General features: G+C 47.9%; 3 protein-coding genes and 1 long non-coding RNA gene across 4 annotated transcripts in view; 1 reads left to right on the forward strand and 3 right to left on the reverse strand.

Moving 5' to 3' along the window:
* Window positions 1-306: 306 nt before the first annotated feature.
* On the reverse strand, window positions 307-1,282 carry LOC132207315 (uncharacterized). The gene is made up of 2 exons (XR_009443425.1): window positions 1,096-1,282; window positions 307-677 (listed from the first exon to the last, which is right to left on the reverse strand). It is a non-coding gene; the product is annotated as an uncharacterized LOC132207315 (long non-coding RNA).
* Window positions 1,283-4,948: 3,666 nt separating this feature from the next.
* Window positions 4,949-13,046, forward strand: part of LOC132206903 (uncharacterized) — a 205,547-nt gene continuing 197,449 nt past the window's right edge. Inside the window, exons 1-2 of the mRNA XM_059642002.1 lie at window positions 4,949-5,255; window positions 6,134-6,469. Of these exons, the coding sequence (XP_059497985.1) occupies window positions 4,949-5,255; window positions 6,134-6,469 (643 nt within the window). The remainder of the gene's footprint in view (window positions 5,256-6,133; window positions 6,470-13,046) is intronic.
* On the reverse strand, window positions 7,358-7,760 carry LOC132207302 (late histone H2A.2.2-like). The gene has a single exon (XM_059642510.1). The coding sequence runs from the start codon at window positions 7,758-7,760 to the stop codon at window positions 7,368-7,370; it is 393 nt and encodes a 130-aa protein (XP_059498493.1). The 3' UTR covers window positions 7,358-7,367.
* Window positions 9,052-9,898, reverse strand: LOC132207306 (late histone H2B.L4-like). The gene has a single exon (XM_059642517.1). It carries the CDS (start codon window positions 9,888-9,890, stop codon window positions 9,510-9,512), a length of 381 nt encoding a protein of 126 aa, XP_059498500.1. The 5' UTR covers window positions 9,891-9,898; the 3' UTR covers window positions 9,052-9,509.

A 13,046-nucleotide genomic window follows, 5' to 3' on the forward strand; every position in this document is an offset into this window, starting at 1 on the left:
CATAAGGGTGAGGACAGCAGTTCCTCTGCAGCCTCGATACATTCATAGAAATAGAATACTGACTGATTGGGTTTAGCGTTGTGAGCTGTTTTTCATTGGCGCAGACCCAAAGGGCCAAAGGGCCTTTTTCTGTGCTGCAGACTTCTATAACTTGAGGTTGTTTGGGGAGATCACATTGAATGTACCATTTTCTATGATTTGCAGCGTATACAGAACGTTTGGTTGTTCCACATTGCAACATGCACCTTTGGACAGTCAGAGTGTGTGTGTGTGTGAGCCAGAGGGTTAGAATTATTCCACAAAGAATTAATTCTGTACTTCTCATTTACTGATAAGCTTCATAAAAACGTGTTTCCTCCATGTTAGTAACTCTTGTCCTCTCAGTGAGCAGTTTCTTCCCATTTCTGCACTGAACTGAGGTATGGCTGTTGCCACTATGTTACAGCATGATCTATTTGTTTGTCTTGATTGTAAGTTTGAAAATGCCCTTAGTCAGTGCAGATTTAATTCTGTTCCCGAGTGTCTATTCCAGATGACCGTTCAGTCTATCCATCTTCAAAACCGGTGTCGATGTCAATGTCAATGGGCTACATACCTGCTGATTGTTAGAAGCAGCTAGTCACACATGGCTTTCTACCGAGGAAATATGATAACATCCAGGTCCTTCCAGTATTTGCCTGGAGGAAGAGAGAATACACGCTTCCTGTAAAATCCTGAAAATGTGAGATAATAGGAACGGCGGATGCTGGAGAATCCGAGATAACAAGGCGGAGAGCTGGACGAACATCGCAGAACAAGCAGCTTGGCTGCTGTCTTCATCCAGTTCTACACCTTGTTATACAGAAAGTCTGGCAATATTTCCACTGTTCACGGCACAATATCGAAAAACAGCGTGAAACAGAAGCTAATCGATGAATTTCCATCAGTGCTGAGAGGATAAAAAATACCATAAGACTGACCCCCAGCAGCTTCTTGCCGCTGTGTCTCCCACAGCAGGCCCACACACAGCCCGAGAAAGGCCTCTCTCTCTCCCCGCCCCCAGGCCGCTCTCTCTCCAAGTTCCGGGACCAGTTCCTGCTCCGCTCGGCCTCTTACCAACAGCCCCCGGTTCTCCCGGAACTGAGTCCGAATCAATGCCGGTCTCGGAGGCCCCCTCTGTGTCCCAGACTCACATCTCGATGCGCTGCCGGAAGGAGCCTGCTGCTCCCTCGCTTCCCTGGGCGCTGGTCTCTCCATTGCGGTCTGTTTCAAACAAACCTCTTCCACTCACTGAGTAAATGCCCCTGAATGGCAGCGCAGGGGGAGGGCCTCACGCATGCGCTCCTCTGGGTTGTGTGTGACAAAGGGACAGGGCAGTGCAATGTGTCTGGTGGGGATGCTGTTCAGAGGGTCGGTGTGGGCTTTTAGTTGGTCTGAATTGTCTGTTTCCACACTCTAGGGATTGTATGATGATTCTATGAAGTTTGCTGCAAATTAGATGCATAAATGTGAACTTTATGCTCATGTTTTGATCTGCTCATATAAACTACTTTCCTGTTTTCATATAGAATAAACGTTAGACTATAATTTTGAATGCTCCGGTTTCCTCCCACAGTCCAAAGGTGTGCAAGCTAGGCGGGTTGGCTGTGCTAAATTGCCCGTGGTGCCCAGGGATGTTTAGGTTAGGTGGGTTAAGGACGAGATATAAAGGGTAGGGGAATAGGTCTGGGTCTGCTCTTCAGAGGGGCGATGGGGACTTGTTGGACCAAATGCCCTGGAGGGGTTTTGTGTGTGGAAGCATCTTCAAAGGAAAAAGAAACAAAATTAACATTCTGGATCCAGTGACCATTACGCAAAATTGATGGTGGCCGGGGAAACGTCAGTTTATATACAGAAGCAAAAGGAGAGTGTGATGGGGTTTGGAATAAATGATAGGATAGAGCCTAACAGAGAGAAGAACATTTGGTCAGAGTTGTTGGCGATCAGGCTGGGAGGTTAAATAGTAGTTAATGGGGACTATTAGTGACTGACAGGAGGTGGTGGATAATGGCAGGGTATGTGGTAACAAGGCATTGTGAGGGGTAGAGTTTAGGCACAAAAATTATTCATCTCGATATTAAGTCTGGAGGGCTGCAGGGTCCCCAAGTGGAAGATGAGGCGTTGTTCTTCTAGCTTGTGTTGAGCTTCAATGGAACTCTACAGCAAGACAGAGATGTTGGACTGGGAACGAGGTGGTGTATTAAAGTGTCAGGCAACAGGAATTTCAAGGTCTTTTTTGCAAGCAGTACATAGATGCTCTTCAAAATGATGAGCCAGTCTATGCTTTGTTTCACAACTGGATGTTTTAAGACAATTTGGACAGTCTTTGTTACTGGGCAAGAATGATGCAGGCTTTTCAAAGAAAAAAAAATGCCAGGTGTGGGCATCACTGACTGGTCTGAGCATTGATTGGCCCTCCTGAAATGCGCGTCAGAAGGTGATAGTGAACTGCCTTCCTGAACCATTGAATCTCTGAGCTGTAGGTCGACCCACATTGCCGGTAGTAAGGGAATTGCAGGATTTTCACGGATTGAAACAGGCTGAATGGCCAATATATTTCCAAGTCAGGATGGTGAGTGGCTTGGAGAAGATCTTGCAGATCATGCTGTTCCCGTGAACCTGCTGCTGTTGTCTTTCAAGATGGAAGTAGTTGTGGGTTTGGAAGGTGCTGTCTAATTTTATGTTTGAGAGAGTGGAAGTTTGTGAATGTGGTACCAATTAAACAGGAGCAGCTTTTTCATGGATAGTATCTCGCTTGCCGTGTGCAGTTGGAGCAGCACTAACACATGACTTAAATGTTGGAGATTTTGGACAGGTTTGAGAAATCAGGAGGTAAGTTACTTGCTGCAGTATCCATAGCCTTAGACCTGCTCTTGTTGCCACTGCATTTATTGGGTGAGTCCAGTTCAGCTTGTGGTTCATGGTAGCTTCCAGGATGTTGATAGTGGAGGATACAATGATGCTGAGGCCCAAGTCAAAGGATGCCTTACTGCACGTCTCTGTGATGCAGTTTTACACTCACACACTGATCAGACTTGATATAGCCTCCATCCACCCTAACAGCAAGTTCCATCACAACAATCTCCACTACAATCCCAAATCTCTATGGTATTGTATCGATTAATGTGAGTGATAGTGAACAGAATTGGACATGTTGCACTGACCCTGAGAACAATACTCCTGTATTACAGCAGGGCAGTCAATGTTCCTTCTCCTCTCGGAAAGTCTGCCCAGGCACACACTGACCTTGACTAGAGGTTAGCTACATCTCCCCATGCTGAGAAACTGCACGGTCTGTGTGTCTATGTTTAGTGGAGAACAGCTGATCTCCGCTGGGATTGATTTTGTAATGTTCACTGTCAGAGCAGGAGGAGCAAATACAATTGAAAACATTGGAAAGGTTCACTAAAGTGAAGGCCAAGCTGATAGTGAAAGTGACCAAGAAAGCAGCAAAGAAATGAACCCAAAGGTGCAACATGTAACCATCTGAACCCAAAGGCTCCTGTCAGAGACACCGATATCTCTCAGGAAAGAGCTGAGCCCGGCTCAAAGGGTCCCTGTCCTGGTTCGAGTGGAGACGTAGGCATTAATTAATTTGAATCACTCAAAGCACGCTTTCTTGGCTCCATTTACACCAGTTCCTCTCGCACATTCTACAATGAATCAGTGTGAGGACACCCCCTCTCATTTTTACTGACCATCAGTTCGGGTGCACTTGCAGTTCAGGAACAAAAACAAAGTTACTGGAAATGCTCAGCAGATTTGGCAGCATCTATGGAGGGGAAAAAAGTGAACATTTCAGGTCCGATGACCCTTCCTCAGAACTGGATGCAGCGAGATAATGCTGAGGCCTTTGCTGAGTACAGAGCGTTCAGCATCAGAGAGCAGAAGGTTAGGAGGGATGGCCAATACCGGACATGATGTGGGGTGTTTGTGGGAAGGGATAGAGTCAGAGGGAAGGGAAGGAGCGGTAGGTTCCAGACAGCCATTGGTATTTTTGAGTTGATGCATCTTGTGGGCCTGATTGCCTGATCGGAAAAGAAAAAAAATTCCTTGTTAGTCTGACGAATGAGCCGGAGGATGAAGTGGAACTGAGGACTGGTACAGCTCTGAGCCAGTGTGTTACGATGCTGTTGGAGAGAGAGGTTGAGAGTATGCATGTGCCTCCGCATCGCATTGAGGGTGGATCTCAGAATGTGGCCAGAGCTGCCGTCCGTGGAACGTTGAACATCATGGTGGTATCTATGATCCTGGGAGGATTCAAAACATGAGGGATGAAACTTGAGTTGGAATCCACGTGGTGTGAGTCTGAGCCGGAGGCAGTCACTGAGGAATGTGATATGGCTGTGGAAAGTGATATTGGCTGAATGAAGAGTCTGGGCCCGAAATATCAGCTTTTGTGCTCCTAAGATGCTGCTTGGCCAGCTGTGTTCATCCAGCACCACACTTTCTTATCATGGCTGTGGAAAAGTCAGTTTCAGTTCCTGTCCGTTTCTACTTTACACATTCAGGGAGAGAGTAACACTGGCGCAGAAACCCCGCTTCATAACACAGCCCTCAAGAATTGATTTTGTGTGATTCAGCTGGAGCAATGGAAACTGACACTGTCGTATTCTACAGCATCTGCAGTTTCTGCTATCTTTGAAATGGAAGCTGACATGCTGTCTCCTGAAAGAAAGGCCGGCACATGGGCGTTTAATTGTATCACAACTGCTTTTAAAAGTTCCAGGTTTTATTATCTTCGAACGTGAAGCTTGAGTCTCAGCTGGAGGCGGAGACGGACATTTCTCTGTCTGTCACTCAGCTTCCTGCCCGGGCCGCCTCTCCCTCTCTGTCAGCTCTTTCTCAGTCAGGTCGGGGCGGGCTGTATAAAGAAGGAAGGTGAGGCAGCTCGGCTCTCACTCGGCAGCGATTGCAGTGAAGAAGCGTGATGTCTGGGAGAGGCAAAGGAGGCAAAGGCCTGGGAAAAGGCGGGGCGAAGCGGCACCGCAAAGTGCTCCGTGATAACATCCAGGGCATCACGAAACCAGCCATCCGGCGCCTGGCTCGCCGTGGCGGGGTCAAGCGCATCTCGGGCTTGATCTACGAGGAGACCCGCGGGGTGCTGAAGGTTTTCCTGGAGAATGTGATCAGGGATGCGGTGACCTACACTGAGCACGCCAAGCGCAAGACGGTCACTGCCATGGACGTGGTGTACGCTCTGAAACGCCAGGGCCGCACTCTCTATGGATTCGGCGGCTGAGCAACTCATTCCTTTTCCAGCGAACCCAAAGGCTCTTTTCAGAGCCACCCAAACCCTCCGATTGAGAGCGGAGACCTGAGGACGGGGAAAGGCAACACATAGGGCTGTTGCAGCGACTTTTAGTTTTGAACCAATCCTTTAAGGAAATATATTAACTTCGTGCCGCGCGTGGCAGGAGAGAGAGCGCGGATTGTGAAATTATACTGTATGCAGAAAAGTGTTTTCTAACCAAGGTATCCCTACACTACAGATAGAGGTTTCACGCCATTCGAGACCATACTGTTCTGCAGCTGGTTATGGCCTTTCTAGTGAATACCAATCTATCAGTAATACTACCAGTTGTCCATACCATGAATAATTTGCTCTGTCCGGAATTTTGGGCCCAGGCGCTAATTGCATATTGCAGTGTTTGTACTTCATTCACGCTTCCTGGAATGATACTTTGTTCATTTTGATTCTGGTAGCTGTGCCGATGTTTTCGTGGCGAGTTCATTCTAACTGCCTGTCAGAGACACATCAGGAAATGATTCAGAGCCCTCTCCGCGCTGACTGCAAGTTAGGTTCACAAGAAAATTTTGTAAAGCATAAGATATAACCTTAGTTGCAGACACATGGGACTTCTCGTTTTAAAATTATTTCAGCTCAGGCTGAAATCGGCGGGCGATTTGAAATAGACCAACTGTCATTTCAACTTAACCAATCAGCCTCCAACAACTATTTTGCTGCCTTTTCTGTCCTTCAGCGGCTGTTTCTCAGGGGGTTGAGGGACGGGACTGTATCCAATCCCAGCTCTTGGCCGGGCTCTCCATTCCCTTAAACAGGCAGCGCCGCAGCAGGATCAGCATTGATAGCAGCGGCCTGTGTGTATTACAGAGAGAATGGCCAGAACCAAGCAGACAGCGCGCAAATCCACCGGAGGGAAAGCTCCCCGCAAGCAGCTGGCGACCAAAGCGGCCCGCAAGAGCGCTCCGGCCACGGGCGGAGTGAAGAAGCCTCATCGCTACAGGCCCGGCACGGTGGCTCTGCGGGAGATCCGCCGCTACCAGAAATCCACCGAGCTGCTGATCCGCAAACTGCCGTTCCAGCGCCTGGTACGGGAGATCGCTCAGGACTTCAAGACCGACCTGCGCTTCCAGAGCTCGGCCGTGATGGCCCTGCAGGAGGCCAGCGAGGCTTACCTGGCGGGGCTGTTTGAGGACACCAACCTGTGTGCCATCCACGCCAAGCGGGTCACCATCATGCCCAAAGACATCCAACTGGCCCGCCGGATCCGCGGGGAGCGCGCCTGAAAGGAGCGGGCCCGGCCCTGCACATTCACCCCGAGAAACAACGGCTCTTTTCAGAGCCACTACACTATACAGAGAGAGCAGCAATCGTCAGGCACTATGGACTTCAGTTAATGCTATTGATGTCGTCTCAATGCAACAGCTCTTACAGAAACTTAATGTGTCTGAGATGCACTAATTCATCTGAAAGACAGGACGCAACTCGGGGCAATCAGATTTATACACTTTCACTAATCGCAACAAATTCAAGTACTGCACACCACGTTTTATAATTTATAATTTTCAATTGAAACGCCTCTGTGTGCGAATTGCTTCCCTTGGCGTTTCCCCAGCTGTAACTGAACTTGGCGGAGGAGGAGGATGGTGGAAAAGAATCGCCAATTTCAAAACCCACCAGAACAGACAAACTATTTTTATATTTTTGTTCGTGCACTCGAAATTTTGCGCAATCTCCCACTAGTGGATTCGTTCGACCAACTGAGGAGGGTCGGGTCAGTCTCGAATGGCCTCTTCCTGGCGCAGAGCTATTCTATGTCTCTATTTCCCTATCAGCGTATTGATGGGGATGCCCCTTTGAGTCACTGTTTGAAGTCGCTGTCCCTGTAGCAAAACCTCCAACTTTATTCGTCCCGTCCGGCAGCTGTTTTAGTGTTATCCGTGTTAAGGAGAAAGCAAAAGCGATTATTTTTGCTCATTTAAAGGACCGTGCTTGAACATAACGAAAGTTAATTAGCCAGCAGTGACGGTCTAGCTGCTTTTCACTGATGTTGTGGGTGGCTCTTAAAAGAGCCTTTGTGTTTGCAAATTCAAGAACGGCCTCTTCACTTTTTAGCGGAGCCCCCTGCGGCGGTTTTCTTGGGCAGCAGCACTGCCTGGATATTAGGCAGCACCCCGCCCTGAGCGATGGTCACCCCTCCCAGCAGCTTGTTGAGCTCCTCGTCGTTGCGCACGGCCAGCTGGAGGTGCCTGGGGATGATGCGGGTCTTCTTGTTGTCCCGGGCCGCGTTACCGGCCAGCTCGAGGATTTCAGCCGTCAGGTACTCGAGCACCGCAGCCAGATAGACCGGCGCTCCGGCACCCACACGCTCAGCATAGTTACCCTTTCTCAGGAGCCTGTGAACACGGCCCACCGGGAACTGCAGGCCAGCCCGGGACGACCGGGACTTGGCCTTCGAACGAGCTTTCCCTCCACTGCCCTTTCCTCTCCCAGACATTCCCACAACCTCTCAAACACTTTCACAGAGAATGCTGCAATGTGGCCTCATCCCGCCCTCTTATACCTTCGGGAGGAATGGGGGTGCGGCCATTGCTGATTGGTCACATTGTTCGGTATCTCCTAATGTCGTTTCCATTCCCAATCAGATATCTGCTTCCCTCACCAATCCGGAGAGGGCCCGGAGAGGAGGCGGGAACGTCCCGGCGCCAAATCATCAACCGCTTTCTTTCAAACTCGGAAAGCCCGCCAATATGGACAAAACTGGAAGAAGTTTTACAAAGAAGAATACGTTCATAGTTCAGATAATTTACTTTTAGAATACACCTGTATACTTCACACAATCTCTCTCTGATTCCCAGGCCTCAGTGAATCGATGTGTTTCTGATTTTTTTTATACTTAAGAATAAGCAGATGGCAGAAAAAAGAGCCCGCCCGAAGTAAGTCTCTGCACAGATTTATTTTATTTCAGATCAGCATATAATGCTGATAATGGAGATAATGATAACAGTATCACACAACAATTTCTTTCCCGTTGAGCGCATTACTGCTTTAAACAACATTTTACAATCGCGCTCCCAACTGCACGAGATCAACAATATTTCTCCTTTTGCGATGCCAGTCCGGCAGCTGTTCTGCTTTCATCTCGGTTCACTTTGAAATGTTCCCACCGACAGCAGAAAGCCTCATTTATAGCTTTCTGCAAAACTGGACAGAACCCGCGGGGAGATTTGAAAATAAAACAAAATTCCTCTGCGTGGAAACCGTAGGAAAATACCGGCGCCAAATCATCCACCGTTTTCTTTCCGATTTGAAAAGCCCGCCAACATGGGCAATACGAGGAAGACGCTTTACATGAATGCTTACGATTTAATTTCCTTTCAGATTACAAATTGATACTTGACATAACCTCTCGTTCTCACTCAGTGAGTAACTCCGGCTTCGGGAAATTTTGTAATTATTGTGCTCGATCAGACTTCCCTGTTAATCTCGGTTCATTTTGAAAGCCTCTTACCGAGAACGGCAAGCCCCACATCCTGCATTCTGAAAATAAATTCCGAGAACTTCACGGAGAGATTTGGAAATTGAAACAAAACACAAATCGCACGATACTACCAAAGATAATGGGAACTGCAGATGCTGGAGAATTCCAAAGATAATAAAATGTGAGGCTGGATGAACACAGCAGGCCAAGCAGCATCTCAGGAGCACAAATGCTGACGTTTCGGGCCTAGATCCTTCTCTAGGCTCGAAACGTCAGCTTTTGTGCACCTGAGATGCTGCTTGGCCTGCTGTGTTCATCCAACTTCATTTTATTATCTCGCACGATACTACTCTTCGTTGGTCTCAAATACGGGGTCATTTGCTTTCGTTACCACGGGAGAAATTTAGGGCTCATTACCCACAGGGACAAAACCCTCCAACATGTCCGAATTAGGAAAATGACGTTTTACAAAGAGGAATGAATAATTTAATTTTTCATAGAATTTAATTCATTTTCATATTGCAAGTGCACCTGAAATATTTAGGAAAAACTCACATAACCTTCGCCCCGAAACGTCAACATTCCTGCTCCTCTGATGCTGCTTGGCTTGCTGTGTTCACCCAGGCCCACACCTGGTTGTCTCAGATTCTCCAGCATCGGCGATCCAAGTTAAAACGGTTCAGCTGCCTCAGTGCAATTGTGGGTGGCTCTTAAAAGAGCCGTTGGGTTTTGGATTGGTGTCTGCTTTCAGCACAGCGAGGTGTCTCACTTGGAGCTGGTGTACTTGGTCACCGCCTTTGTACCCTCCGACACGGCGTGCTTGGCCAGCTCCCCGGGCAGCAACAGCCGCACGGCGGTCTGGATCTCCCGGGAGCTGATGGTGCTGCGCTTGTTGTAATGGGCCAGGCGGGAAGCCTCCCCTGCGATACGCTCGAAAATATCGCTGACGAACGAGTTCATGATGCTCATGGCCCTAGAGGAGATGCCGGTGTCGGGGTGAACCTGCTTCATCACTTTGTAGATGTAGATGGAGTAACTTTCTTTCCTGCGTCGGCTCCTTTTCTTGCCGCTTTTCCCCGGCGCCTTCTTGATGATTTTCTTCGCGCCTTTCTTGGAAGTTGCCTGCGATTTCTTCTCATCTGCCATAACGACGGTCACCGTCAGACACAGAAGAAGGGAAAGTGGGCGCGTAGCTCGCTTTTTATAGGCTGCTGGCGTCAGCAATGCTAATGAGGGATGGGGGAGGTCTTGTTCATGATTGGACAGTTTACAAGAATCTCAGCGGATGTGATTAGCTTTTCTGTGATTGCTTAGTGTGGGACACAACGGGGATCTGTCAGGATATGCAACGAAAAGTGAAACACAAGCCGAAATTTTGTACCCGAATCACTCTACATTTAACTCGTTATTGTCATTTATTGATATTGTGAACACAGTACCTGAGAGTTTTTAATTGCGACAATGTATTTATCTGCTCAAAGCAACCTTTCATGTATAACATATTATTTTGTTTCATCACTCTCTGTGGTTTCTGCATTACACTATGAGCAGTATTGTGTTCAGAGCTTGATGTTTAATGAGGGATAGTTTGTCGAATATCTGTCAGTCTCTGCGATATGAAAATGGGAGTGCAGTTATCCATCTGACGCTTTTCACGCAGTGTGGATGGTTATTACTCTCTCACAGTCTGTTCCTGTCATACTGTCGTAAAGATAGACAACACTCGTGGGTCCACCTCATCCATGGCAACCAGATATCCTAAATTAATCTCGTCCTATTTGCCAGGATTTGGCCCACATCACTCGAAGCCCTTCCGATTCATACACCCGCCCAGATGTCTTTCAAATGTTGTAGCTGGACTCAACTCCACCACTTCCTCTGGCAGTTCACTGCAATTCCACACCACACTCTGTGAGCAAACATTGCCCACCGAAAGTTCCTTTCATATCGTGATTTTCTCATCCAAAACCCATGCCCTCTAGTGTTGGACTCCTACCCCTTGTGCATAAGAACGTGATTATTCATGCTATCCATGCCCCTCTTAATTTTATATCTTCTATACAGTCACCATCGAGCCTCAGACACTTCATGGAAAACAAGCTGCAAAACAAGCCACAATAAGCCCTGTCTATTCAGTCTCTCCCTGAAACTCAAACTTTCCAACTGTGGCAACATCCTTTTAAACATGTTCCTGACTCAGTCAAGTTGAACAACACCTTCCCTATTGCAAGGGGGCACCAGAACTGAATGCAGTATTTCAAAAGTCGTCTAACCAATCTTCTGTACAGTCACAACATCACCTCCCAATCCTCAATATACACTGAATGCCCTGACCAATAAAGGCAATTGTATCAAACACCTTCTTCACTGCCCTGTCTCCCTGGAATTCCACTTTCAAGACGCTATGAGCCTGCATTCCATGGCCACTTAGTTTGACAACACTTCCCGAGAATTGACCATGAAGTGTGCAAGTCTTGCCCCGATTTTCTGTTACAAAATGTAGCACCTCACATTTGTCAAGATTAAACCCCAGCTGCCACTCCATAGCCCATTGGTCCTCTCGATCAAGGTCCTGTTGTAGTCTGAGGTCAGGCAGTCGTGCAGCATGGACAAAGGCCCTTCAGCCCAAACTGGTTCATGCTGATCATGGTGTCCTCTCAGCTAATTCCAACTGCCCACATTTGGTCCATATCCCTCTAAAACCTACTCTTTTTTTTAATGCTGCAATTGCACCTGCCTCAACAACTTTCTCTGGCAGCTGATTCCACATGTGCACCACTCCGCAAGGTCCTTCTTAAATCCCTCTGTTTTCTTGATAAACCTTCCTCACTCTCAAAACTACATCTTAATTTTGTATATTGGAAAACATACGAATCATGCCTTGTACATTCACATCAAGGCCACTTATCACACAATCATCGAATCCCTACTGTGTGGAAACAGGCCCTTTGGCCCAACAAGTCCATGCTGACACTCCGAGCATCCCACCCAGATCCATCCTGCTATAACTCACCCAACACATCACTGAACACCACGGGAAAATTCCCATAGCCAACCCACTTAGTCTGCACATCTTTGAACTGTGGGAGGAAACCAGTGCACCCGGAGGAACATCATGCAGACATGGAGAGAATGTGCAAACTCCACACAGATAATCGCCTGAGGATGGAATTGAACCCGGATCCCCGGTGCTAACCACTGAGACACCGAAGTGCCCAACAAAGGTCACAGCACAAACCCCTGTGGCACACCACGAGTCACAGGCCTCCAGTCCGAGAAACAAGCTTCAACCATCACACTCTGCTTTCTACCATCGAGCCATTTTTGAATCAAATTAGCTAGCTCTCCCTGGATCCCTTGCAACTTAACCTTCATTACTAGTCTGCGTGGAGGACCTTGTCAAAAGCCTTACTAAAGACCATACAGACTACATCCACTGCCCTCCCATCATCTATCCACTTGGTTACTTCTTTGAAAAACTCAAAGATTTGTCACATGTGCCTTTCCGCACACAAATCCATTCCGACTATCCAAATGTTCATTGATCCTGTCACTCAGCATCCTTTCCAATAACTTGCTTACTGCTGGTGTTCGGCTCACTGGCTTGTCTTTCCTCCCTTTCATAAACAATGTAACAACTTTAGCCACCCTCCAGTCTTCTGGAACCTCGCCAGTGGCTAAAAATGAAGCTAAAATCTCTGCAAAGGAAGGGTCTCTGCAATTTCTTTCCTGGCTTCCCACAAAATCCGACATGGACACTATCAGAACTCGGAAATTCATCCACCTTAATATGATCTAAAGCTGCAAAGACACCCTTTCTGTTCATACAGATGCAGTCCAAAATATCTCTACTTCCTTCCCTTATTTCTTATAGGGATTATAGGGTGGCACAGTGGCTCAGTGGTTAGCTATGCAGCCTCACAGCACCAGGGACCCAGATTCGAATCCAGCCTCGAGCGACTGTCTGTGTGGAGTTTACACATTCTCCCTGTGTCTGCGTGGGTTTCCTCCGGGTGCTCCGGTTTCCTCCCACAGCCCAAAGATGTGTAGGTTAGGTGGACCGGACATGCTAAATTGCCTGTCGTGTTCGGAGTGTGTGGGTTAGAGGGGGATGGGTCTGGGTGGGAAGCTTGAAGGGGTGGTGTGGACTTGTTGAGCCGAGGGGCCTGTTTCCACACTGTAGGGAATTAATCTCATTTCCTGAGCATCCATGATTCTCTCCTCAGCAAACACTGAGGAGAAATATTCATTAAAAATCCTCCCCTTCTGCTGTGGCTCCACACATGGACCACCATCCTGATC

This window comes from Stegostoma tigrinum, chromosome 44 (assembly GCF_030684315.1).
Source record: "Stegostoma tigrinum isolate sSteTig4 chromosome 44, sSteTig4.hap1, whole genome shotgun sequence".
Taxonomy (NCBI): domain Eukaryota; kingdom Metazoa; phylum Chordata; class Chondrichthyes; order Orectolobiformes; family Stegostomatidae; genus Stegostoma; species Stegostoma tigrinum.